This window comes from Dermacentor silvarum, chromosome 8 (genome assembly GCF_013339745.2).
Source record: "Dermacentor silvarum isolate Dsil-2018 chromosome 8, BIME_Dsil_1.4, whole genome shotgun sequence".
Lineage (NCBI taxonomy): Eukaryota > Metazoa > Arthropoda > Arachnida > Ixodida > Ixodidae > Dermacentor > Dermacentor silvarum.
In genome coordinates, this window is record NC_051161.1 from 136,763,164 (window position 1) to 136,791,022 (window position 27,859).

Below are 27,859 nucleotides of genomic sequence, written 5' to 3' on the forward strand. Positions count from 1 at the left end.
ACGATCGTGATTTTTCGCCCTCATCCGCAACAAATTGTTTGAATTTATTTCTTCTAAACACCATGCGGCACACCGATTCCATGAAGCTATTACACTCAATTGTTCACCCGTCTTGTCGACTATCCGCTGATGATTACATGGCGTAGGCCAGCGCATTTCCAACTAGACGCTGCCACAGCCTCAACATGAAGTCTTTCTTTGCGCGCACTAACATTTTCAAACGCAGTTATTCCCCGAGAGTTGTCGAATGCCGGAACAAGTTACCTGGCTCTGTTCGGTGGATGGCACATTTTCTGGAAGCACTTGAGTGAAAAGCTTATAGTCCTGCTTTTCTTTTGCTGCTTCTTGTATATTTTGTACTCCACCCCTGCAATAGCCCTAAATAGGTCTGCAGTATTTGAAGATCAATAAATAAATGACTGCTGCGCTCGTTTAAGCATGAAAATTGGCACAACCACGCAAGCGCTTAAAAAATATTAAATAGGCGCTTATTATTTTTATTTCTCAGAAACGATACAATGCCGCATGAAATCTTTTCTACAGTTTATATTCCCGCCAAAAAAAAACCCAACAATTTTCGGGAAGCTTAAGGTCCAGTAATTACACGATGACATTTTAAAACGAGACCTTTCGAATACTCCAGAAAAGAACAATTGTGCAACAATGACAAAAACTACAGACAAAACTATTCTCGCATTCTGCTAGAAGGTACAAACAGCTTCGTTTCCAGCAATGAAACCTACAGTAATTATGAGTTCTAAGAGTGCAATACAGTGTCTTCATTTTCTGGAAGGTGGCGTTTTTAGCACGCTGACATAGAAAAGATATCTTATAATGTGGGACTAGAGGTGCAGCTGGAGTGAACACTTCAACAGTCTTCGAACGCCTCCAGGAACCAATCCGGCAGTCTGTAAAGCTTCGTGGGATTTGTCAGGCGCTTGCAGACGATCTCACGGGATGACGGCACGTACTCGAAATGGTAGACAGTCCTGCGGGCCAGAAAACACAAGAACACTCTGTTGCTACTGAGAACCTGATAGGTGAATATACATGCGCACAGTCAGAAGACGGTCTCTACCGTACCACAAACGACGAGGCACTCCTGCTCGCGTCCTCCCGAAAGCGGTGACATGCAAGTATCGATGCGAATCCAGATGAGTCATCGCCCAGGCAAGAGAAGGTCTGTGTGCTTTCGGCTTCGCAAAAAGATTAGCACTGAAGGCCATCGTTCGAGGTCAAGACTCAAATCGAAAAAGCAAGAAACAGACCTCATAAGGTCGCCATTATCTTGTTTCCAAAGAACTTTCAATGGCAGCATAGACATTCCTAAATGAAGATTTATTCGCAGGGCGCACGGCTTTCGTAATTTGGGGCTTCATATGCACTGTAGGCCCATCACATGGAAAGCTTTAGGTAAGAAAGGTAGCACTTCCTTGAGGACAGAAAACAATACAGAAACCCACAGGAACATGGAGGTTGTAACTAATGAGCAGTGGTCGGACAAGGAATGTGGCTAGAGCCAACGACAACAAGAATTGTCTTGGTGATGGCAGCAAGTGCTTTCATCAGCAGCGTGTTTATGTACTCCTACCTCCCTCTCCCGCATCCTCAGCGGTGGAGGAGGCGAATCAGCTTGTGCTCAGAAGCCAAAAAAAAATCACCGGCGATTACGACACCCCCTAATGCAAAATTTGAGCGCAGTTCTATACGTGTTTTCATTTCGCGATATATTCGCTGGCGCGGACAGTCTGTCTCATGCAGCACGTTGCAAACGGCACGAAGTGTGGCGCGACTACCTCGCTAATTGGGATACCGTGAGAGGCAGTGCGTGGGTGACGCGTGGACGTGATTTACAGCAGCAGCCGCAGACAGAACTCAGCTCATGTAGCGCTGTTTCCATATATGGTATCGGTGGCGTCATCGGTGAACGACGCGCGGTATTCCTCCTCGCCCTCTCTTCGCTATCATCGTCTTTCATCCTCCACTGCGCTCCGCGTTCGCTCTTTCATCCATCGCTGTGCTCGTTCGCTTGGTTACGAGATACGCCAACACATAGCGACCAAACAGCGGCGCACTAAAAAACAGGGGAAGGTGGGTATAAAGAATTATACCTCCCTTCCACTCCTTGAAGATGGTCGAACTGCGAAGCCGTGTTAGTTATAGCGAGTGTTACAGGTGGACGTGATGCAATTGCGTAAACACAAGTAAACACAGATCTACAACAACAATTTATATAATACTGAAACGTTGCGAGGCGAGAAGAGGCAGCGACTTCCGACGCTACTCGATAAGTGTCCAGTTCTCTGGTCGAAGCATGCCGAAACGTCGCCAGAGGCATCCGCTGCAGTCACGGACACCGCGCGCGTTCGGCGCTAACGGGGCAACCCGGACGGCATCGGCAAAAACTCTGCGCATTCAGCGTTATCCGAAAGGGCGCGCCTCACAGAAACACCTTCTCTAATACCAATCTCCTCTCTTCCTCGCGCCCAGCGCGAGTCCCCTCACAAAGTCCAAGATTCACTCAAGTTGTAGGTGTACGGTTACGGCATTTAAAATTAGAACAGAAAGAGAAAAAAGATTACAAAAGTAGGGACAGCTGGACGAGTTGGTGTGGTAAAATAATTCTAAAACAGCGCCAGGGCCGCAGACAGAAAAAGAAACAGGACGGTGCGGTGGCTCTAAACTGCAGTTTATTCAAGAAACGCAGGAATATAGACGATTACCGTGTGAAGGAAACTGCTGTATCGAGACGTGTTCGGTAAGGAGTAAACATGGCAATTGAAATCAAGGAGTATGAATATAGATGTTGTAAAGGATCAAGCAGACAGAACAGAGATTGTTCGAATATTAAATGAACAGAAAAACAATAAAATATAACAGTATTAATATAGGTTAGCACGGCGTGTGCGAATTAAATAATATATTAAGTTGAGGTGGGAGGATATGATAAGCTCAGTCCTAATCAGATATAAGAGCTCCAACTCATTCAGGGCGGGTAAGAGCGACGTAAGCGTTGATAAAGGCTGCTATAAAAGCTGTTGCCTTCCTGGCGAAGACACGTCCCTTCATCGAAAGTTTCGCTCTGGCGACACTCTTTGGTAGACCACTGGTGATAACTATTTTTAGCCGCATATTGTTACGTGTGGAAGGACACAGACGAAAGAGGCTATTTACAGGCTATTTACACTGAAGCCAGACAGCCAGGCCACAATCGCTCGCACCAAGAGCACAGACAAACTTCATCGTCTTTCGCGCGACGGCTCGTCTCTTCAACATCTTTCGATGGTATCGTAATACTACTACCCCCCCCCCCCCTCTGGCAAAAGCGCCGTCACGGTGCTGTTAAATATCCAAGGTGCTTGGAGAGGTGTAGGGTTTGAGCCGGGCGACGTGGACAATATCACTGGTTGTCACAGCGGAGGACGTAGTGAGCGTGCCTAGAACGATTTCGTAGGTGATATGGGCCTGTGTAACAGGAGAGCAGTTTTTCACAAAGGCCAACTTTACGCGATGGTGACCAAAGCAACACGAGGGTGCCGGGCGCAAAATGCACATCACGGTGACGGAGGTCATAGCGTTGTTTCTGTTTTTCTTGAGACACTTGCAGACGAGCACGCGCAAGTTGGCGAGCATGGTCAGCCCTGGCGATTGCATCACGGGCATAATCGCTAGTTGAAGCTGTGGTGGACGGAAGCACAGTGTCTAGTGGTAGCGTCGGTTCTCGGCCATACAAGAGGTAAAACGGGGAAAAGCCAGCAGTTTCGAGACGGGAAGAGTTGTACGCAAAGGTAATGTAAGGTAGAGCCAGGTCCCAGTCACGGTGGTCGGCTGAAACGTACTTCGATAGCATTTCTGTAAGCGTGCGGTTCAGACGCTCAGTGAGGCAGTTCGTTTGTGGGTGGTAGGAGGTGGTAATTTTATGCTGTATTGAGCAGGCACGCATGATGTCGTCAATGACTTTGGACAAGAACGTACGGCCACGGTCGGTGAGCATTTGATGCGGAGCACCATGCATCAAAATGATATCGTGGAGGAGGAAGTCCGCGACGTCAGTAGCGCAACTGGTCGGAAGAGCGCGTGTTACGGCGTAGCGGGTCGCGTAGTCCGCAGCGACGGCAATCCACTTGTTTCCTGATGTAGATTCCGGAAAGGGGCCGAGAAGGTCTAAGCCAACACGATGGAAGGGCTCGGCAGGGATGTCGAGCGGCTGCAGGTAACCAGCGGGGAGCTGGGAATGCTTCTTGCGTCGTTGGCAAAGTTCACAAGCGGCGACGTAACGCCGTACGGAACGGGCAAGGCCCGGCCAGAAAAAACGGCGACGTACTCGGTCATAGGTTCGAGAGACGCCGAGGTGTCCTGCCGTTGGGGCGTCGTGAAGCTCTTCTAGAACGGTTGAGCGGAGTTGTTTAGGGACTACAAGTAGGAGAACTCGGAGCCGTCCGGATAAAGGTTACGACGGTATAGAGTACCGTCGCGGAGTACGAAGAGGCATAGAGTAGTATCGGCCGGAGAGTGTTCCAAACGGTCGATGAGTGCTCTGGCGTAGGCATCACGACGTTGCTCGTCGGCGAAACTAAGGAGCTGGGATACTGAGAAAACGGAAGCAGCACTGTCAGTATTGGAGGAGTCAGAGTCGTCAACAGGGTAACGCGACAAGCTGTCAGCGTCTTGGTGCAGGCGGCCAGACTTGTACACCACGGAATATGAAAATTCTTGTAGCCTCAAAGCCCATCGACCAAGCCGGCCTGTAGGATCTTTTAGCGATGAGAGCCAGCAGAGAGCATGATGGTCAGTGACGACGGAGAAAGGGCGACCGTAAAGGTAAGGGCGGAACTTCGCAACTGCCCAGACAACAGCAAGGCATTCTCTTTCCGTACTGGAATAGTTGCGCTCCGATGGTGATAGGAGGCGGCTTGCGTAAGCAATAACGCGATCCTGGCCACGCTGACGCTGGGCTAAGACGGCACCTACACCATGACCGCTGGCATCTGTACGCAATTCTGTAGGGGCATCAGGGTCGAAGTGGGCGAGAATGGGCGGTGAGGTGAGAAGAGTGACGAGACGAGAGAAGGCGGTGGCTTGTCAAGTACCCCACGAAAATTCTATGCCTTTCTTCAGAAGATTAGTGAGGGGTCTAGCAATTGCCGCGAAATCCTGAACAAAACGACGAAAGTACGAGCATAGCCCAACAAAACTGCGAACGTCTGCGGCTGTCTTCGGAACCGGAAAGTCTCGGACGGCGCGAGTTTTGTCGGCATCAGGCTGCACTCCGGAAGCGTCGACGAGATGGCCCAGAACAGTAATTTGGCGGCGGCCAAAACGACATTTGGACGAGTTGAGTTGCAGCTTCGCCTTTCGAAATACATCAAGTATAGCTGTTAGACGCTCAAGGTGAGAGTCGAACGTTGGCGAGAAGACGATGACGTCGTCGAGGTAACAGAGACACGTGGACCATTTAAAACCTTGGAGCAAGGAGTCCATTATACGCTCAAAGCTGGCCGGGGCATTGCATAACCCAAACGGCATTACTTTAAATTGGTATAGGCCATCAGGTGTTACGAACGCTGTTTTTTTTCTCTGTCCATGTCGTCGACAGCAATCTGCCAGTATCCAGAGCGAAGATCAATAGAAGAGAAATAGCTGGGACCGTGAAGGCAGTCAAGGGCGTCGTCGATTCGTGGAAGCGGGTAGACGTCCTTCTTAGTAATTTTGTTCAAATGGCGGTAGTCTACACAGAAGCGCCACGTGCCGTCCTTCTTCTTAACCAACACCACAGGTGACGCCCAGGGACTCGAAGAAGGCTCAATGATGTCTTTATCTAGCATTTTGGTCACTTCATTTCGAATTACTCGGCGTTCCGACGCAGAAACGCGATATGGTCGTCGGTGAATAGGCGTAGCATCGCCAGTAGGAATCCGATGCTTGACCGCGAGCGTCTGGCCTAAAGGGCGATCGTCGAAGTCGAAAATATCTCTGTAGGCCGATAACACTTTGGAAAGGTCTTCAGCCTGAGGAGAGGACAGGTCCGCCGCAACCATTTTCTTTATGTTGGGATCGGCGCCCGAGGCTAGCGCGAGGGGCACGCCAAGCTCGGAAGAACCATCGGTTGATAAAGCTGCCACTTGATGGTCGCCGAGGCAGTCAACGTTGGCAAGGCAAATACCTTGCGGGAGAATTTGTTTTGCCAATCCAAAGTTGAAGATAGGCATGCGAGTGCAGTTATTAGTAATAGTAAGAATACTGTGAGGCACGGTGACGTCATACTGTAGTGGAATGTCGGGCAGAGGAGTGACGAGCTACTCGCCATCAGGAACAGGTGGGGAAGACAACAGTTCAATATAGGCTACTGACTTTGGTGGTAGGCGAATAAAGCCTTTGGGGCGTAAGTGGCACTGGGGTCCATCAGGAGGTTCTGCGAGAATCGGCAACTCAAGGCGAAGGGTACTGGTAGAACAGTCAATAAGAGCAGAATGTGCAGAAAGAAAATCGAGTCCGAGAATTAGGACGTGGGGGCAATGAGCAAGCACGGTGAAGAGGACAGGAGTGTGGCGGCCGGCGATGCTGACACGTTCCGTACACATGCCGACGATAGGGACAGTACCGCCATCCGCGACGCGGACGACGCGTGCCGACGCTGGGGTGAGGAGCTTTCTGAGTCGTCGTCGGAAGGCAGCATTCATAATTGAAATATGGGCCCCTGTATCGATCAGTGCAGTGACAGGATAGCCGTCGACGTCAACGTCAAGAAGGTTTTGGTTCATAGGCAACGTGAGCAGAGGATTTGAGGGCAGGGTCGACAACGCAGCTTCACCTCCAGAAGCTGCAGTGTCTAGTTTTCCGGTGGCATCCGGGAGGCGATAGGCGGCGACGAAAATCGACGGGGTTGGGGCGAACGAGACTGGTGGCGTCGAGGTGAGGGCAAGCGGCTGTAGCGAAGGTTCGGAGCAGGGGCATCAGCGACAGTGGGTTCATGGCGGGAGGCATAGGGAACAGAAGGTCCAAAGGTGCGGGGATAAGCGGCGGCGTATGTCCGGGGAGTAGGTGGCCATTGGTTGCGGCAGTGACGAGCGACGTGGCCGATGCGACAGCAGTGGAAGCAGATCGGCCTGTCATCAGGGGTACGCCATTCGGACGGGTTGCGGCGAGATGTGGCAGAAAAGGACTGCCGAGGTCGAGGAGGGCCAGTAGAGAACTGGGGAACGCTAGGTTGAGACGTTGAACACACGGAGTTCAGACCCATGTTCTCAAATTCCTGTCTGACGACGGCCTGAATCATCGCAATCGTGGTAGCTGGCGGATCAGGAGGCGTCGCGGAGAAAGCTGAGGAACAGGCGGCCTCGAGCTCGCGACGAACAATACGGGTTACGTCGTCACAGGTGGTGGCCTGACGTGGTCGACCCTCACATGTCGACGTAGCAGCAGTGTTGGGTAGCCGCGTGATGTGGGGTGTGATACGGCGGCTCTTAGCGTGTTCAAGGCGACGGCATTCTTTTATGATGGCGTCGACAGTCGAGACGTTGCCGAAAACAAGCAAATTGAAAGCGTCGTCGGCAATGCCTTTTAGCACATGGGCCACTTTATCTGCTTCGGACATAGTATCGTCAGCTTTGCGGCATAGAGCCAAGACGTCGAGCATGTATGAAACATACGGCTCTGTAGAGGTCTGCACACAAGACGCAAGAGCCTTCCTCGCGGCAACCTTGCGCCCAAGAGGGTCGCCGAACAGTTCCCGAAGCTGTTCTTTGAAAGTGTCCGAACTGGTGAACTCGTCGTCAAGCGTTTGGTACCACACGCGTGGGATGCCGCCGAGATAAAAGATGACATTAGCGAGCATAATCGTTGGGTCCCACCTGTTATTAGCGATGGCGTGTTCATTGAGCTTGATCGACTCGTCAACATCCTGTCCCTCCAGGCCAGAGAACACACCAGGAACGCGATGTTGGGCAACCGTCACGATAGGCGTATTCGGGCGAGCCGAAGCCGTTGCAGAGGCGGTCTCGTCACCGGGGGGCATGGTGACAAGCTCGATGTACCGACCACTTCGGAGTTCCGTGGTGAGGACGGGGATCGCTAACCTCCACCAGAATGTTACGTGTGGAAGGACACAGACGAAAGAGGTTATTTACAGGCTATTTACACTGAAGCCCGACAGCCAGGCCCACAATCGCTCGCACCAAGAGCACAGACACACGGGAATCGTCTTTCGCGCGGCGGCTCGTCTCTTCAACATTTTTCGATGCTATCGTAATAATATTATGTGTAAAATTATACGTGTTCTTGATACGAACCAGTTCATTCGACAATGTTGACGAGTATCCAAAGACACAGAGGATCACACACATGTATTTGGTGTATGTGGCAAAGCGCGGCGAGTCAAGATAGGGGAAACCACATTTTCAACTAAGAAAAAAAAACCGAAAATATGTGCTCGACTACTACATGCACGATAAAAAAAATTAAATTCGCACTAGTCATCATCAGATAACTGGATATACCGGGAGTTTCAGCGAACACCTTCAAAAATTCTTAACTTAAAGGTTGCCTGTAGCAGATTGCAGAATTATAGTCCATGAGCTGGTCTACTCGAAGAGGCGGACATTACTTGCGCAAGAAATTGAAATGAATAATCGACTAATTAACAAACATTAATTAATAAGGTTTTTAACTAATTACCTGATGGCCCGTATTGCAATTTACAAATTGTAGCCGTGGAGTTCGCAAGGGATCCACTTGGAACGAATTTTCGGGATTACACCAGCTTCGAGATAATAATCCGAACTTAGCGGAGAAATGCATTGGCGTTCCAGTTACTTGCTTAACAAAACATCGCTTTATGCATTGAAGCACAAAAGCAACTGGAACGCCAATATCACTGCAATCGCTTTTGGAGCGCATGTACGGAATAAAAACACGGTACTGAAAAACGCAGTTTCTCGAATTCTCTAGTCTTTCATTGGAATGCCCGAAATTTATTAACATGAATTTTACCAACATGCTCCACTATACTATAGGTTGCTCTAAATACAGATCACATTTGATATTTCAGAATGCATGCCTGGAGGATGGATGACTGTCATCTTCGTACGGACGGAACTTAGTTTAGACCATCAATGTTCAACAAGGAACAAACAAGGAAGGAAAAATATGTAACGAGACTCCAAGTCAAGAACAAAAAAGGAGAAATAAATGGTTATAATAAATTTTCTGACCTTCCGTCATTTCCTTCGACGTGCTCTTTGATAAAGGAGAGCAGCTGGTTGCAGAATCGCATGCAGACTTCCTCCGACCACAGTCCCTGTAATCACAAAGGGAACATTTCAAATAGGGCAGCAGAAGCTTCATACAACAGAGTTATCAGGGAAAAAGTATAGATGTTCTAAAAAATACATTCGAGTAAAGCAACATCGCGCTTCAAAACCCGGACACACTTTCTAAGCTATTTGGTGTAATCGCTCTGGGCGACGCTAAATATTTAATATCCATACCAAGAGCTGTGCTGTCCGTCACAGTTTAGAATGAGCTTTTACAAAGTTGCGATCGGTTACGCAGATGTGTTTACATGATGAACCTCTTGATAAAAGTGACCAATTTCCTTAATCAAAATCGCGTGGGAAGTATGTACTTTTGCGCTTTCCTGCGAAAGCCGATTTTTAGATTGGTACGCTTTGTTATATTTCACACTACGAATTCGTTACGGTCAGAAACAAGAAACTTTCATAGAAAACATCGCCCGTTCCTTAGGACGATTATTTCGGTGAATTCTTCGGGCATTGCGCTCCTCGTAAGGAGCGGCGTGCTATTGACTACTGACTCACGTAATATTCAATAGCCCGGCAAGGGAACAAGAATTCAGGATCACCATTCAGCTTCTTGAGTCTGTAAAGGGGTACGTTATCTAGGTCAATTACTCACAGGGGACCCAGATCATGAGAAGAAAATTTACAGAAGAATAAAATTGGGTTGGAGTTCATACGGCAGGCATTACCAAATCTTGACTGGGAGCTTACCACTATCACTGAAAAGAAAAGTGTAGCATCATTGCATTCTACCGGTAATAACATATGGGGCAGAAAATTGGAGGTAAACAAAGAAGCTCGAGAACAAGTTAAGGAAAGCACAAAGAGCGATGGAACGAAAAAATGTTAGGCCTAACGTTAAGAGACGGGAAGAGAGCGGTGTGAATCGGAGACCAAACAGGGATAACCGATATTCTAATGGACATCAAGAGAGAAAAATGAAGCAAGGCAGGCCACGTAATGCGCAGGATGGATAACAGGTGGACCATTATAGTTACAGAACGGATACCAAGAGAAGGGAAACGCAGCCTGGGACGACAGAAAATTAAGTAGGTGGGGTGATGAAGTTAGAAAATTTCCAGGCGCGAGTTAAAATCAGCTAGCGCAAGACAGGCGTAATCAGAGATCGCAGGGAGAGGCACAGCTGGCATATAAGAGAAGACCACCCTCAAGCTATCGCTAAATTGCATGAAATTATATTTCAATGGCTACCTGAACATGCCAGCATTGCTGGTAATGACCTCGCCGACGAAGCCGTCCGGTCTGCTCATCAGGAAGCCCGACCAGTCCCAATCCCCTTACCCAGGACCGACGCTGCAGGAAAGCTTCATATCGTGGTTAAAGCTATGACACAGAAATATTGGTCTTCTCTTAACTTCCCGAAATGCCATCTCCACGAAACTGACCCAGCCTTGAAGCTACAAGTGCCGTCAAACATTTACCGCTCTGAAGCGACAGTATTGTGCCGCCTCTGGCTCGGGGTGGCATTTACAAAGGCCTACTCGTTCCGCATTGGAATGGGGTATACGCCCATGTGCGACTCTTGTGGAACCAGAGAAACGATTGAACACGTGTTATGTCTCTGTCCCCAGTTCGACGTTAAGCGTGAAGCTCTCTGGACAGCACTGACCCGGCTGGACTCTAGACCATTTTCGGAAATGAAGATCTTTGGACCATGGCCGTATGCGTCGATGGCACTGAAAGCCATGTTGCACTACCTCAAGTCGACAGGTCTTGGTGACCGTCTATAGACTTCGTGCAAAGTTTCATATGTGCACGAAACTGTGCTCTCTATATTTCCTTTCTCTTTTCATCCCTATATCCCCTTCCCCCAGTGCAGGGTAGCAAACCGGATGTGCGTCTGGTTAACCGCCCTGCATTTCTCCACTTCTATTTCTCTCTCTCTCTCTCTCTACAGTAGACATAAATATAGACCCTTTTCGCGGCGCTCCCGTGGGCGCTGCCATGTTTGATCACGTGGTGACGCGTCCAATGCTTGCCTCAGCCGCTTCCGCTTTTACAATACAAGCGCGTGACGCCGGTGCGCGCAGCAAACCTCCGTTTCGACGCATATCGCAGACGGCGACTGTGTGGACGACACTAAGCTTTGGCTACAGCTTTAGAGGCCATGTAAGTGCTTTCAGAGCACGAGCAGCGTATACGGTGCTTTTACTAAAAGCGTGACTAGAAATGTATTCCGAGCTGTCCAAACTTTCCACTTATGAATTAAAGCGGGATCAGTGTGCTCTTCGTTATTTATTTGACAAACATTTTGAACCAGCGGCTTGTCATATTTCTGACTCAGTAAAGTTCCTCGGTGCGACCACTATCTGATCGTTTATTTTCATCGTAATCGCTCGCGGGTGTGCTCTGCTACCATAGATTTGTTCTTGCTGCGCACAAAGCTTGGAATATAAATGTTCTGTACTTTGCGGTAGCTCGTAGCAGATACGTATTATCGCTAGTCCCTCGCTTACTCTGTGGACCGTCACGAAACGTTCAGCTTCCAACATTCATGTCTTGTCGGTGTAGTCGCCTTCAATCATGCTTCGGCACATTGATTCAAGTGAGCGCCTATTCACTTATTATTGATACGTTAGCGATAGGGTGGGCGTAGGTTTGCGTGCGAGTAGCGGTGGATGTGTGTAGATAACGTGCGAGAAACTTACTATGCCAGTAAGTGGCACTACTTCCTTTTGTAACGAGCGGTTCTCACTCTTAAGTGCCGAAGTTCCGGAGTTGAAGTCCTTTCTTTGGAGGTTAGCTATACAGCTCAGGCGGATGAATTATCTTTTTTTTATCCTTGAGGAAAGCCGTGCATCACGAAGGGCGGCAACACAGGCTGTCCTTATGTAGCAGCGGCGACACAAGTTGATTGCATTCCAAATATGCGAATCACTATTTTTGCAGCGAACTATCGCACACGTCTTCCCTTTATTGTTACACATTTTGCAGCATGAATTGGGCAGAGTGCATTAGCGTACACCCAGTTGCATGTCCGACAGCTGATCGCACAGTAGCAGGGCAAAAGCAGTAATGGTTTCGTATTCGTGCGCATTCGCTGAGGCAACGCATGACGCGCCGCCGAAAGCGCCATCTCGTTCCTCTAGAGCAAACAGCTCCGCGAAAAGGGTCAATAGGCTGATGATGATGATGACATTTAGTTACAACAACATTAGCTCTGTGTTTGGCTGGTTGTGCTATGCGCCACCAGGTGGCTGGACCGTGCAGGCCGATCAGGCCGGTCACGTACGTCTACGTAGGCTCAAGCTCCTTCATCACAGCAGCAGAAGTATGGAAGGGATTTAGTTTACTCCTCCGCTCATCCATCCAAAGGCCCAGCTCACATGTGGTTACCGGAATACCGGACACACTCGCAACGCACACTGCTTGAATAGCTCTCGCTGGGGATCGACAGCCAGACAACTCGCGGAGAGGTTGGACACTGCCACTCGATGAAACGCACGACGCGGGTTGGAGGTTTCGCGGGCTGGCTCCAAAACAACCGGAAGTAGATGACGCGTCCTCGCATCATGACGCAGAGCCAGTGAAGGCGGAGCTTAGCCCCGATTACACGGCAAACTAGTTTAAGGGAAAAAGCATAGCTAGGAAGATGGGTAACTTATAATCGTCCGTAGCTCTCTTAATATGAGACGCTTCACTTAAATTGTGGCGCGAAAGTTTTACTGTAGCTGTACGCTACAGGTCTACAAGATTTGTCCGAACCGTTTCAGGGACCCCTTAAAGAGCTGCACATACCCAGCGTCACATATAGTGACCCAAGTAAGTCCGACGGTTGCACCATTAGACGACGCAGTACCCACTGACTGAAGTTGGCACGTAGACTACTAGAAATATAGATAGATACCGCCAGCTGCGTCAGGTACCCCAGGAATGCTATTCTAATTAAAACGGTCGCTTGGGTCACCCCCAACCACCGCTCGCTCAGCTATCACTGCGGTAAAGACAGCCCTATAAAGATTTACGTAGCCTTTGATCGTTAAGTCTTAGGGTCTAAAAGGATTTAGCGTGGATGCACGGTGTCTACGACAAGGGCAAATATTCATACTGAGCAGGAATGGAGCAGCGCTCAGACAAAACAGAAAGAACAAGAATCGACCACAAAACGCTTTGCTTGTATCATCTCCTTCTCTTTAACAGCAAAGCTGTTAAAGCCAGCCGTAATTTGTGGTGTGTAGCAAGAAACTACCGGCAAGGCAAACGTTCTTGCCGAGGCGGGATTCGAACCCGCGTACCCCCGGGTCCCAAAGCGAGCGTCGTAACCACAAGGATATAGCGCCACTTTTTTTTTCTTTAATACATGGGAGCAGAATCTTCAGCAACACAACAAACAAGGCGCTACAGGTACATATTCAAAAGTCAGGCAAGCATGTGCACGCGTCCAATAAAGGCATCCAGTCCGGCGCTGTTTCTTGAGCAGCGTACACACTACGAACGTAGGCAGCAGATTCCCGAAAAAACGACCGAGTGCTTCACGGTACTAGAGCCTAGCCTGCAGAGCATGCATTTATGCAAACCATATGATTGCGTTCGAGCGTCGTCGGCTTCGTCCACAGCTGGCGCGTTCGTACGCTCGTGCTCTGCGAGGTGAAGATGTTTTGCGGGCTATGAGACCGAGAGAGAGACGCATTCACGGAGAGGGTCTCCTGAAACGGGGTGTCGGTGTTGCGAGCTGCGCTATGCAACGCGCAGTGACGGCGAAAGTCCAAGACGCACGAAAAGACATTATCATCTTCATGAGTAATAAGATGAAAAGTTCGAGCGCACTTCCGGAAAACGCTGGGCTGCGATCGTCCAGCTTCACTGTTTCAAGCGTTCCGCGGCCGAGTGCAAGGTTAAGCGTTTTTTATGGGATTATAAATTGCTTCGTCACTTTCTTAGTCCGCATTGCTCTTTCTCTGTAAATGAGATATAGGAATCTGCTGCTTGAAAGCATTGAGCTCACCATTCGCTTTCGAACTATGAATGCGAGCCCCTGCGTGCAGTTCGAAGTCTCTGCGTGCAGTTCAAAGTCTCGTGGCTCGTACTCCGCAGCACGCCCCTTGGAGGAAGCCTGGTTCAGCGCGTTTCAGTTGTTCTTTGACGGTACGCTTCGATGAATCGTAGGGCATGAATTAGCCGTGAAAATCGGTTTCGCCGTCGTATGACGCACAGTATCCGGAGCTTGAGTTGTTATTCACACTGGTAAGCTGGCAACGTCACTTCTCACAGGTTTGTCGCGCATACAAGGTTAGTGTAACAGTATTCGGTATATGTGCGTATTAAAAAACATATGCAGATTCCACGCATTGTGGAAATCAGAAAGCGCAGGGTTCATGAGCCAGCAAGGCAAAAATTGCGTGCTTTGATTGACTTGCACCAAGCGATGCATTTATTTTTTTCATGTTCTGTTTTCGTGCGATGCCTCCTTCTGTCTGTAGTTCCCACTGTGGACATTAGTCGAGAGAAACGACCACAATAGATCACCCACTACCTAGCTTCAACTGAGTGTGGACTTCGACGAGCGTCATGTTTGCCATAAACAAGTCATTAACCCTCATCCATACGCCAGTCATACACGGACCCAACCAATGGCCGGTCTGCTAGCCCATGTCCGAAAAGCCAAAAGCGGCATGCAGTTGCTGTTCGTCATATGCCGAAAATCCCGCGCCGTCGTCGGTGCTGCAGGAGCCATGGCTAAGACATGCCAACGACACGCCGTCATCCGGATCTCGACTAAGCACTAAATAAATAACTTATAACGGGGCGTAACAGCAGCAGGTCTATGCGAAGGCGCCGTAATTCGATGGCACCAGATATCTACAATACAGCCGTTGACCAAGACATACTGATCAACGGTCACAACGTCACCGCTGTATCCGATATCAGAATCGACTACTTTGTTGTAATTCGACCCTTCCCAGCCAAGTAGAACAAGGCGAGAATCTCCTTAACACAATAACGCCGTCTGTGATCTGAACTGCAAAGTTTGCACTTTATAACCAGATCTTCCCTATCACATTAATCATCCTGCAGCCCTACTCATGGGACACTTCGCAACAATCTTCGCACTTCGCAATAAACTTCGGAATGGTCTGGAAAAATTGTGTCCTATGGAAGATGTATGCAGACCTTGTGTCCACCAAAACATTGTCGCTGCGTTCATACACACTCTGTGCGGCCCTGCACGCAAAGGTAATTTAGAAATCTAGCACCTGGGCTGTATCAGTTGCGCTGGCACCAGCGATCACTAGCCGCGCGTCCGTTCGCTGCAGGTACCGCGCTGTTCGAGCGCCACGCTTCTGCTTTGGCATTTGGTTATAAGCAGCCTGCGCTGCACCAGATCCGATAAATATTGCATGATTCAGCTGTTGCGTCGGAAGCGTATGGAGTAACCACCGCATATCTATACCAACCACTGACACGCGACACGCATCGGCGGGCCGCCGGCGCCTGGTTCTAAGCATTGCCCGACAGCTATGTACGCGCCTGCTTTCGCTAAATGAGGTAACCCTCAACCGCGAAACGTAATGGTGATCAGATTCAATCGACGACCACGGTGACATGTGCCCATCAATAACAATGAACTATACCGCTGATTAGCACACCAGGTCTCGACGAAGCAGACGCGCCTGCCGCCGCTACCGACGAAACGCCCCATCCACTGGCTGGACTTGCTGTTGCCATTGCACTTAACACTTTGCACTCCCGCGAGTACGTGAAACATGTAACAAGTCAAGCGGCAAAACACAAGAGAAGCGGAAGAAAACAATCGAGCTAATGCTCGGCGAAGATCACACAACCGAAGTGCGGCCGGCCTGCTCTCGCAAGGACCACAGTCCAAAATGGCGGCATAACCTGTTCTGACGCTAGACGTCGTCCGTGCCGGGCAATGGCGCTATTCAAACGTCGGTTTGGAAAAGGTCTATATCGTGTGACGATTGTCGCGGCACGCGCTGCACATGGCCACGGAAAGCACCAACAAGTCCTTAAATTATGCGATGGCTGCTCAAGTGGCTCTAGTTCTCCCTGCACCCGGTGCGTCATGTATTTTTGGCTTGATCTGGTGTCAAAGCTACTAAAAATGCCGAATTAGTTTGCGGACACAAGGAATAAAGGAACAAGAAAACTCAAGAGTACTGGAAAAAAAAACGCCGGCAGATCCCACACACTGTGGGAATCGATGTTATGTGAAGCACAGTGCGGGGAGCCTGCCAAGTTAACGAAAAGCCAAGAGAGCAACAAGACGTAGGCGGCTGTTTCATGACCTACATGACACGTACGTCATGATATTCATGTCTTGCGTCCTCAGGAGTCGCTTTAGCTACGCCTAAGAGCCCTTAAGGCGAAAGCCTTAGTCATGCTCATGACTATGACTTCGCCCATCAAAATTTAGCCTTTTCCTTCACTTGGTACCACATCCGAACCCATTCTATTGGTTTTTGAGTGTTAATATTTTTTTGCTGAGTCACTGTCGCTTTTGCCGAGTCGTGACTATGACCATGAGTCGGCACCACCATCCTTCACTGCTACCACCATCCTTTACTGTTTTTTACTTAGTACCCACGTCTGAACCCATTTCAGTGGTTTTAGTGTTAGTTTATCACTGAGTCAATATGATTTTTGCTGAGTTATGCTCATGACTATCACCTCTAACGTCATCCTTTAGTGTTTTCTTCACTTAGCACCCACGTCAGAACGCATCTAAGTGGTTTTATTGCGATAGCAACCACATGGACACTCCAAGTGCACTTCTACCGTCGCCGTGTGGTTCCGTATAAAGTCCAACAATGCTAAAATCGTCGCCCCGCGCCGTATGCTGTGTGGCTGTGTGCGAGTGAAAGCGTAGGTGGGTGACCCGGACATTGCGACTCAATGCAGTGCACGCGAGGGAAGAAGGCAGGCCGGAAGCGGGCGGCAGTCTTCCACGCGCGTGAAGCACAGGGCGGGGCGACGGAGAGGGGGGTGCATTCCGCTCCGTCGGCTGCTCCTCACAGCGCGGCCGCTCGGGCGCCGTATCTCGAAAGCGATCAGCGATGCGGGCAAAGTGCGCGCCCGCATGGGCCTCATCTTCAAAGCGATCTGCAATGGGGACAAAGTGTATGCGCCGAGCGCCGGTAGCTTCGTATGCATTCACCTTTCGACGTTCGCGTTGCAGCGAGACGAGTGACAGTGCGAAGGTCAATTTGCCCGCTGCTCCTGGCGCGCTTTCTCACTCCGGAGTTTTTACAGCAACTTTCCGCGGTCATCGAGCGAGATGTGTTCATGTTTACCAGTGCGCGCATGACACCGTGCTTGCCTATTTAGTTAGTAAGCGAATGCTTACAACTTTATACCGCCAATTAAACTACTATTCTTGCTTCGTATAGCTCTCTACAATTTGCTATTGCAATCGATGCTTCGCCTTCAGGCGAAACTGCGACTTTCTTGAGTCTTAATCTTTTTTCGCTGAGTGATGCTCATGACTATGACTTCTACCATCATCATTTAGTGTTTCCTTCACTTAGTGTCCACGTCCGAACCCATGCCAGTGGTTTTTTAATGCGAAGCATTTCTTGGCGAACATTTGCCGCTTTCACAGTATCTATCAATCTAGCCGCCTACGTCTTGGTGCTTTCATGCTCGTTTCATTAAATTTGTATGTACCAAAATTGGCATAGTTTGACAAGAGTGTATGACGATAATAAATGATAGGTCATGACATAAATGTCATAGTGTGTCATGTAGGTCATGAAACAGCTGCCTCCGTCTTGGTGCTCTCATGGTCGTCTCGTATAACTTGGTAAGTAACTAGAATGGGTTCGGACATGGGTACTAAGTGAACGAAACACTAAAGGATGATAAGTCATAGTAATGTGCATGACTCAGCAAAAATGGCTGACTAAGCGAGAAATAATTAACACTCAAAAACGCCTGGAATGGGCTCAGACGTGGGCACTAAGTGAAGGAAGCACTATAGGATGATGGTTAGAAGTCATAGTCATGAGCATGACTGAGAAAAAATAAAAATGACGCAGCGAAAAAAGTTAACACTCAAAAACCACTGGAACGGGTTCAGACGTGGGCACTACGTTGAGGCTAATTGAGCTAATTCAGGCTTACAGCTACTTGCAGAATACGCAAAGGAATGTACCAATATTTATTCACTGTTCCGTGCTACACGTTCAACTCACTTGTGCAATTTACTGGTGCTTGTTTCTTGAGGAACAGACATCACGAATCTGTTTGGCGAACTGACACAGGCTGCTCGGCCCAAATTTTGTTGCGATAGCAATTATATGGACACTCGAAAGCGGATTTCTGCCGTCGGCGTTGCCGTGAGGTTCCGTATGACGTCGACGGCGATGAAATCGTCGCCGCGCTCCGGACGCTGTATGTGCGAGTGAAAGGCCGCAAGGGCCGCGCGCTTTCACGGAGAGCGAACGCACGTCGGGGAGCAAACGCGCGTGCTGCGCCCTGCTCCCTGAAGGGCTGAAGAATTAAGCGTCTCTTTCCTCCTTTCCATATATAGAGAGCAAACGCGACTTTTTCCGTCGGGCGATATTGGCGCTGAGCCGTGCTCCCTCAAGGGCTGCAGAAGATAGCGCCAACCTTTCCCTTTCCCTCAAGAACCACTTACCTACCGGGCGATAGGCTCTGGGGGGACGGAAGGGAGGGAAGGGAGGCGACGTTTAGCTGCGGCACCAAATGCGTATTTACATAAAAACGTCGCGCGCGTTCGGTGAGAACGCGGGCAAAACGCCGACGGCGTCGACAACAGTTCTACGCGTTGCTGGTGCTGCTGCATGTCCAAGTTTATACAGCTGATAAAACTACTATCCGTACTCCGTATAGCTCTCTACTAATTTGCTATCGCAATTGATGCTTCGCCGTTCGGGTGAAACTGCGACAATGGTTTTAGTGAAATATGCCTTTTGGACCGTATGCCTGCAGCTAGAAAGAAGCAGAAGTCTCATTCATTAGCAGTATGGAGCTTATTGGAGATATGATTATTCCAGTGTGGAGGTCAAAAATCAAGTGAATTCCTTTGAGGCTTGTGATCTCTTCTCCATGAGACGGTATGTGAGGTTCTCTTTTAAGGCCTTTAACGCGAGTATGAGCCTTTAATGGCTCATACTTGCGGCGTACGACCGTCCGTCCGTCCGTGCCCTGGAACGGTGCCAGCTGTAGCTACCCCTCGGACTCTCACAGCAATCACGTAATGGCACAGCGGCGCATAGCAAGAGTTGCGCCGCCAGAGCTGTGGCCTCTCCCCCTTACACACTCTCAGCAATCACGTGATGGCACAGCGGCGCGCGCGAGGCAACGGTCCTTCGTCAGACGTGTCGCTGCAGCAGTCAAGTTAGTCGGATGGCTCCCAAGCAACCCGGTGATAATTCCACGGCAAGCGGTTCGGAGAAGCGCCCCAAGAAGGTGTATTCCCCCAATACCAAATGCCAGAAGAAGAATGAGCGAATGCGCATGCGGCGGTAGTCAGTCTAACGGGCACAGAATTTCTCCGAACAAAATTTGAGAATTCACAAAGTGTCCTTCAATTTTTTTATGTACTCACGAAGCGAATAGTTCTCAGTTTGTGTAGTTAAACAACGCAGGATCTAGACATGGTGAGGCAGAAGGCGTGTGAATTTTCCTCTTCTGCGCAGCCATAGCTGCGCTGTATAGCCTCGAGTATACCTTAGGCATTGCAATTGCCGCTTAAAGAACTGCTTCATGGCTTCAATTCGAAGTTGTAGTGATCTGATGGCTTTCGCGAATAATGCGTGCCTCGTCATAACGACAGTCGGTAGATTTAGTTGCCTAAGGGCTGTGCCATGATGTCGATAAAGGTAACTGAGGGTCACTATGAAACATTTTCTCGCTTGCAATTGATAGGCTCTCGATCCTAACCACGAAACTGTTCTTTCAGGTGATTGCTGTTATGGTATTCGTGAAGTATATACATACTATACGTGACGCGCCGTCGTGTTAACAGCCATGAGCAATGCGTTTTCTGGGTGCCTGTTTCAGAGAACGGTGAAAGTATTCGCAAACGTTTTCATGCAAAATGCACGCCTAACTCTTCCTTTTACGCATTAATAAAGTAGCCATATTTGACTAGAACAAGTACCATAGTAATAAGAATCATCATAAGAGATTAGCTGTGCAGTTTCCTTCTAACACGCATCTATAATAGTGACATAAAATACCAATACCAAGATTTTTCTTCCTTGTAAAATGCAATGTCTCTCAAAGCTAATCACTAAGGGAATGTTCACTGTATTCCGGAGCATCATACACAACTTCTTGTGTTGAAATTGCAGACATTCTTTTTACGCAAAGTTTATGTACAGACACTCCACGCCGCAAATTTTCACGACTCGCAGTCTTGAAGACGAAACTGCCGTTCAGGCATGACAGTAAAAAGAAGCCGACATATCCTTCACTAAAAAAAAAATCGGAAGACACTTTGTCGAGACTAACGTGTGAAACGATGGAAGCCTCACACCATTGCCTGTTAAAGTGTCTGTTAAAGTAGTTTGTGGCCACCTGGAACTGTTGAAACGCCGTTTGTGGATCAGGAGGAGACGCGTCTTCCATGGCGGTGCTATGCCAGCTATGCGCGCTACAGGCGTCAGGACATCAGTGGAGCAGACGACAAAACCGATAGGCAAGCAGGCGCCGTTTCTACCCGTGACCTTTGGTGGGAAAAACAAGTAATAAGAAGTAACAACGCATTCAAATGACAACGTCAAGTAATTTAACGATTGTACCTTGAGCGCGTAGGCATTCTTTTGCCTTCACCCTCTTTGGCGTATGCTAAAGTGGCTGTCAATTTTCTTTTTGTTTTTAGCTAGTGTCGTCGTACATTTTCTTTGTCCTTTTACCTTTGCGCCAAAACCCCTGAATGAAATGTCGAACGGTGATCTATACTGTAAATAGTGCTGCAATAAATACCCGATATATCTTGGCAGCTGTATTTCCAAGCATTTACCCGCAAAATACCGCAGGCCGTCACCTTGTAAGGCGCCCACTACGACGTACTGTATCCGGCAGCCAATCAAATTGCACTATTATCACGATGGCTTAACAAAAATTATTTAAAAAACATGACCGTTAAAGTTACGGCCGGCTCTTGCGTATAATTCAAAGCAGCGTTTTCCTCTGGCAAAACAAATTTTGCAATTGTTCTTATACTAAAGTAAGAGTTCCCAGAAAAATATGATTGCTAGATAGCACATCAAATTTAGTAACAGTTTCTTGCGCGTCAAAATATTATTTTTTTTTCTGACTGAAATTCATCGACACTCCCAGTCATGTATTAGATATGAGCGCACCCACGAAAGAGTATGTCGACCAATGAGTGGTTTACGCACTATGTTACACAAGAATGTTCGAAGCAGTATGTTTTGTCCCTTGCGACAATGTAAACGAGTGACAAACTATATTTCGTGTTTTTTTTCTAACATAGTACAGTTAACATATTTATAACATAGTAGTGAGTGCAGTACATATACGCGTACTGCACTGACAGCGTCTAAGAAATCTAGCGCTATAGACACGTTCACGTGTGATTACGTAGCAACTAATTAACGCATTTAAATCACACCAAAAAATTACTAAACCGAGAACACGAGAAGTATTGGTTTTCTAGCCATTGGCAGTAAGTAAGGAAAAAGGGTAAGGGAATGACAGGAATCCTGATTTATACAGCGACAGAAATTACGCACTTCCCTGTCTTGGAATTCTATTTATTGTCCGACCTTCTACGACTCGCAGTGTGGCCGATTGGGCTGTATTTTGACAAAGCGTAATTAGCTTCGAAAAAGAGATATGCGACATGTCGATTGAAGGATTCCCCAATGTTTCGTGGCGTTTACGCAGTCATTGCCCGTGACAAACGCGGGAACAGCGGCTTGCTGCGCCGGACCGACGTCGTGCCCAGCCGGTGTAAACAGAGGCAAAGGAGTCCGGCTGAGGCAAGCAACGGACGCTTCACCACGCGATCAAACATGGCGTCCGTCACGACAGCGCGGTGAAAGGGGTCTATAGAAAAGTACTGGCGCATTGGTGAGGCTGCAACCATGGCATCATCTTCATTGTCTTGCCGGAGCCTACGACACACCTAAGAAATCACATATAACAAATGTAGTTTCACTAACCAACCTCGCTGTCTCCATAGGGTCACCTACTGTGAGTTCAGACGGCACGCCACTTTAAGAGAAACATGGCTCATGGCCGTTCTTCGGTTGTTGAAGCTACATTGCGTTCTTATAGAATTGCGTCTGAAGCAACTTACCTTTGCCATGCCTGGCATGTTGAGGACATCAAACCGCTGGATGTCCAACACAATGCCATTATCGTCCCGGAATCCGCAAAATCCTTTGGGGACGCCTCCCAGGCGCGATAGGGCCCACCATCGGAGCAGCTTGTGCCTGCGACGGCAACGACGCCAATAACTGGACGAGTTTCTGATAGTTACCATTAGGTTAAGTTTTATTAAACTAGTGACATCACTGCATGTACACGCATAGTTGTGCAACAAAATAAATAAGAGACGGAAATTAAAACTACTAGTAGCAAGCAGTAACCCAATTACGAAACCTTATCCACAACAGAAATGCCGTCTGAGACTTTGTAATGCTTAAAATGCAGGCATGCACAAAGTTAAATGAAGCGAGTATCACATTCTTTACCAAAGGGAAAACGTTGTTGCTTAACGTCTACAATATTTTATGCGAGGAGGGGGAGAAAGGGGGGGGGGGACGAAATCTGTCATATATAAGTGGCCTACAGCCGCGCGCGATCCATCGGTCAGGTATACTATATGAATATTAAGTGGTACAAAGAAAAAGGCGTTGGCGACTTGAAACCCAGCTTAACCTCACCACTAATGTATCCTTTATTGCAGCCACCAAGTCATCCTTGCGTTTAAAATTCAGCGCCACAATTTTTTTGTTCACTTGAACCGCAAACCCATGCGTGATGCTTTGATTGTCACAGTTTTTTTTTACCGACTACTCGATACGGCTGTTCCAACCATTTCACGCACACAAACACAGCGCTCATTTTTTACCTGGTACCAACATCTGTCAAAAGAAGTGATGATCCTTCAACATACACACATTCGTCTGTTCACGCACTATTCACGCACTGTGCATGTATATTTTGGGATGATGGCCCTTTAAACATTTTCGCAACTCTTTTGCCAGAGCGCAAAAATATTGCACTTTTGCCCGCAGGGCGAAGAGTCGATTGCGATAGCAATATATTGGAGAGTTAAACGAATCAGGTTAGTAGCGTTATCGGCCATTTATATTGAAGGAAATATTTGCTTACTTAGTACATTAACAAGTATGGTTTCATGCTCGCAAAGGCACACATGAACAGATCTCACTCGATGAACCCAGCATCGGTTCTCACCTCAAGCGTTAAAATCAAGAAACAGGCAAGATATAACACGTGGTGACGTCAAGTGATGCTGTCCATAAAAAAAATTTTCGTGCAGTGCAACTGACGGATGACTGATGCATTGTCGTTGTTTGTAAATATCGCAAACTTCAATTACGTCGCATGTTCTCTGCTACAGATGCCTCGTTACAACGCGAGTTTTGTGAAACGCAGGACCGCAGCCACATTTCTCGCAGTGTTTCACAATGTGTGAGTGACGGTTGTTCCACACAGACGACTCGTGGTCACTCAATCTCGCGCTCACACAGCGTCCCATCTGCCCGATGTAAGCACGACCTTTGTAATGGCGGAAGACTTCACACCACGGTTGTGCCATAGTTAACCGTAAACCAAAGCCAACCTTTTTCATGTTTTTGGCTTGTGCCTTCTATTTTCACAGCACCAAAGCTCCCTAACGAAGGCATGTGAAAAAAAGTCGCAGTTTCGCCCGAAAGGGTAAGCATCGATACCGATAGCAAATTAGTAGACAGTCATAAGAAGTACGGGTAGTAGTTTTATCGGCCGTATAAAGCTGTAAACATTTGTTTACTATCTGAATTAACGATTATGGTGTCACACTCGCAAAGGCAAACATGAACAGATCTCATTCGATGGCCGTAGACACTCGCTGTCAAAACACTGTTGTGGCTCGGGCTTGCGTTTGGGCCGGGAATCCTATTGGGTTTGCGAGGACTTACGGAGTCACCATCTATCGTATACGCCTCGGTTGCGTAGTATGAGGGATAACGCCGCGCCCCTCATAGGTTTGGATGTCGTGCTCAATAATAAAAAAAGCAAAGCTCCTTTCGTAAAGAAAGATAGTTGAACGCTAAGCTTTCTCCGATGCAAACTGAATCAAAGTCCAAAGCTAACGACCACGAAACGAACCCAAGAAATGCTGAACGACCCGATGCTATGCATATGTGATTTGATATGGTTTATAGACACTATCTCTTCACCGAATGCGTACAGTGAATGCCCAATGCGCGCGGTCGCCGCGGTTGAGTCTCCTTAACCGGCTTCTAGCGTGAAAGGTAGGCAATCGCTATGTGAAATACGTTCCTGAAGTGCGCTGTCTCTATAACCCAATGAAGCATAACAGAATGAAGCTTCAATGCAGCGATCGCACGGCTTCGCCGCGACCGACTGCCGCGTGTCCGCGCACAATGTTTCGCTTTCGCTGCGAGCGCGCTTTCGCACCGTGCCGTGGGCGTTAGGCTGCATCATATCAGCATTTGATAGTACACAAGCAACCATTGTTGCGTGGACGCTATCAGAGCTGTTCAAAATAATTTCGTTATAACTAGGAACTTCGACACCTACGGTGACTTGTGATGTGCCGGCGCGGCAATTCGATCTTTTTTTAATTTTCGGACATTGCAATATCATTATTTCTTAAGTTGCGTCCTACTGTATGTTTATCGGTCTTCTCATCGAACAATTCCCCACTGCTTCTTTTTTCTTAATATCGTAACTTCATTGTTTGGCGCTAACACAAGCATGAACATATGCAATGTCTTTTTTTTATCGTGCTTCCTACCGTTCCCTTTCCATTTCAATGAACTTGCCGGTATCTATCATCAACAAGTTGATAGACCGAAGCTTCATGGCATTAGCACGCGGGTGATCGTCTCAGTGCGCGCTTTCTGCTTCTCACAAAACATCGCAGCCCCGACGCCGTAGCAGAAATCTTCCTCGAGTAAGAGCTTGCTCCACACCCGAGTTGTAGCCGAAAGTTGCTGGCCGGTGCTAAGTTTTGCTGTCAAAGCTCTACGCAGCTTCTTGTCGTGCGGGTGCGCGTGAAGGCCGACACCGAGCTCCGTTGCGTACAACCGAAACTGCGGAACTCAGGTAGAAGCACCTTAAAAGCCTGGGATCATTATGTGTCTGAGCACACATCAGGACACCTCACACACGTCAGTCGGCTTCCCTAACTGACTAGACTAAGGAATCTGATGACTGTGTCTCGGCCAATCACAATCGTTGAGTCGGTCGCAAAATTCCTCCCATAACGTCGCACCGTTGTTGCACCCACACCCCACGTACATCGCCACCGCGTGCAATCTGGCAAACCGAGGTCCACGCGGTTCTCACAGTAGCCTGCGACTTTGGGCCCTTTCGTCAATTAGTGGGCTCGCCGTGACGTTCACCTTGTCCAGGTCAGGTAGAGGAGTCTTCGCTGTAATTACCGCTTCCACGGGTAGCGACGGTTGTCATCGCCTCGACGTGAGCTCTTTTATCATCTTAACACTCATATCTTCTTCAACGAACGCAACCGCTCTGCACATATCTCTGCGTGTATGCGAGACATGCCGTTCATTTAATTGTTTCATTGTTGCCGTTATGATAGTGCACCGGATAACTGAAAACAGCCGTTTATAATATACAAGCTGCTGAGTTGAGCGGTCATACATTTGGGAACGGCATTATATTTATGTATGAAACATAGGATAAGCGTAACATGTTTTTCTCGGAAATCAGACTCGAGAATAATTAATTTTGTTTACGCCCCTAGAAAAAACCCGAAGTACGCAGCCACTAGCTTTTTATTTTTTATTTTTAACGCATGGTGCAATACATGGCGCATGGAATTAAACATCAGCAAATGCAAGTCAACACGAGCGTCTGTAGGTAATAACACCCTACCAGCCTATTACATCAATAACATCCCACTCGATTGTGTTTCATCTCACAAATACCTCGGTGTTCACGTCTCATCCGAACTTACCTGGAAGATACACACTGCACACATAATACGCAATGCGAACAGATCGTTAGGTTACCTCCGACGCAATCTTTCACGTGCGCCACAGTCTCTCAAACTAATGCTCTACAAAACACTTATCCAGCCTAAAATCTAATACGCCGACACAATTTCGGATCCTAGTCAGAATAGTGTAATTATGAAAAATTCTAGCGTTACAAGTTTTTGTGAATTCGGGCCCACATTCATAGATTTCGGCTTCCCGCTTATGTTGACAATCGCTGTTGATGTTTTTTTATTGATGAGAAACGCCTTTATATGGCTAGCAGCAACAGGTCGCATAACGTTGGATGCTTCATAAAGGTGGATTGGCAAATTTATGGGATAGCAAAGCAATGGCAGGGTACGTTGGAGTAGACAAGACTAAAAACCAACAGAAGCAAAAAAAAAAGCAACAAACAGATTCAAGGAATTTGATTACTTAAACGGCATGTATGGAACGTTGAGGGAAGTGATCAGGACTTTGCTACTTTTGCTATTTATTACTTTTGTTAATTTTGTCCGTTTTTATTCTTGTGTACATTACCGTGCGTTGTCATTGGTTTGCTATCGCTGGACTTATTCAATATACCTTTCTGTATTATACTACCTTTTAATATCTGTTGCTGCTAGCCATAAATGCAAGCACTTGCCTTCAATAAAATTTTGGTAGAGATTACAAGACATGTCCTGTTTCTTTCCTCCGGCTTTTATTTGTCAGTGACGTCGTACTGCCCCGAAATAGATAACAACAAGCAACAACTTGCCCGCTGTTCAATCATCCAGATGAGTTTTTTTTTATTTGCCATAAAGTGCTTTTGATAGGAAATAAGAGCCACTTTATTTACTGGCAACTATAGCCCGCATAAATTATACGCACATCACTTATTAAAATAATGGTAGGAGGAGGAAGGATAGACAGAAGGCAGGGATGTTAACAAGAAAATCGTATGGTTGGATAACCTACGCTGAGGGAAGGGGACTGGGTATTTTTTGCTCATTCCCGGCGATAGCTGCGACGGACACTGGCGGCGGCGGCGGCGGAACACGTCGCTAACCAATAGGGGTATTGGAATAAACCCATGACAGCCTATGCTGTAAAAGCTACACGACAGTGTCGCCGAAAGGGGCACGTTACGTATCCTGCAAGTACCTCTACTCCGCCAGTTAAAAATCAATATCCACTCTTCACCATTGTTTATGATTTCTTGGTTTCGCTGGTTGCTGGGGCAGCCCTTGGACGAAGGCATAGCACAATCATTCCATGATTATTTCATTCCTGCAAAAAACTTCACTATGTTTTAGTACTAAAAAGAGAACCCTTTATCGCGATGAGTGGGTTCTACAAGTTTGGACACCTATGTAACTGGGCGTTGCTGCTCTAAATCGTAAA

At 47.9% G+C, this 27,859-nt stretch overlaps 1 protein-coding gene across 1 annotated transcript in view; it reads right to left on the reverse strand.

Moving 5' to 3' along the window:
* Positions 1-491: 491 nt before the first annotated feature.
* Positions 492-27,859, reverse strand: part of LOC119462847 (decapping and exoribonuclease protein) — a 29,367-nt gene continuing 1,999 nt past the window's right edge. The window contains exons 2-4 of the mRNA XM_037724065.2: positions 22,573-22,708; positions 9,210-9,295; positions 492-989 (exon numbers count right to left, since the gene is read on the reverse strand). Coding sequence (XP_037579993.1) covers positions 869-989; positions 9,210-9,295; positions 22,573-22,708 — 343 coding nt within the window. The 3' untranslated portion in view covers positions 492-868. The remainder of the gene's footprint in view (positions 990-9,209; positions 9,296-22,572; positions 22,709-27,859) is intronic.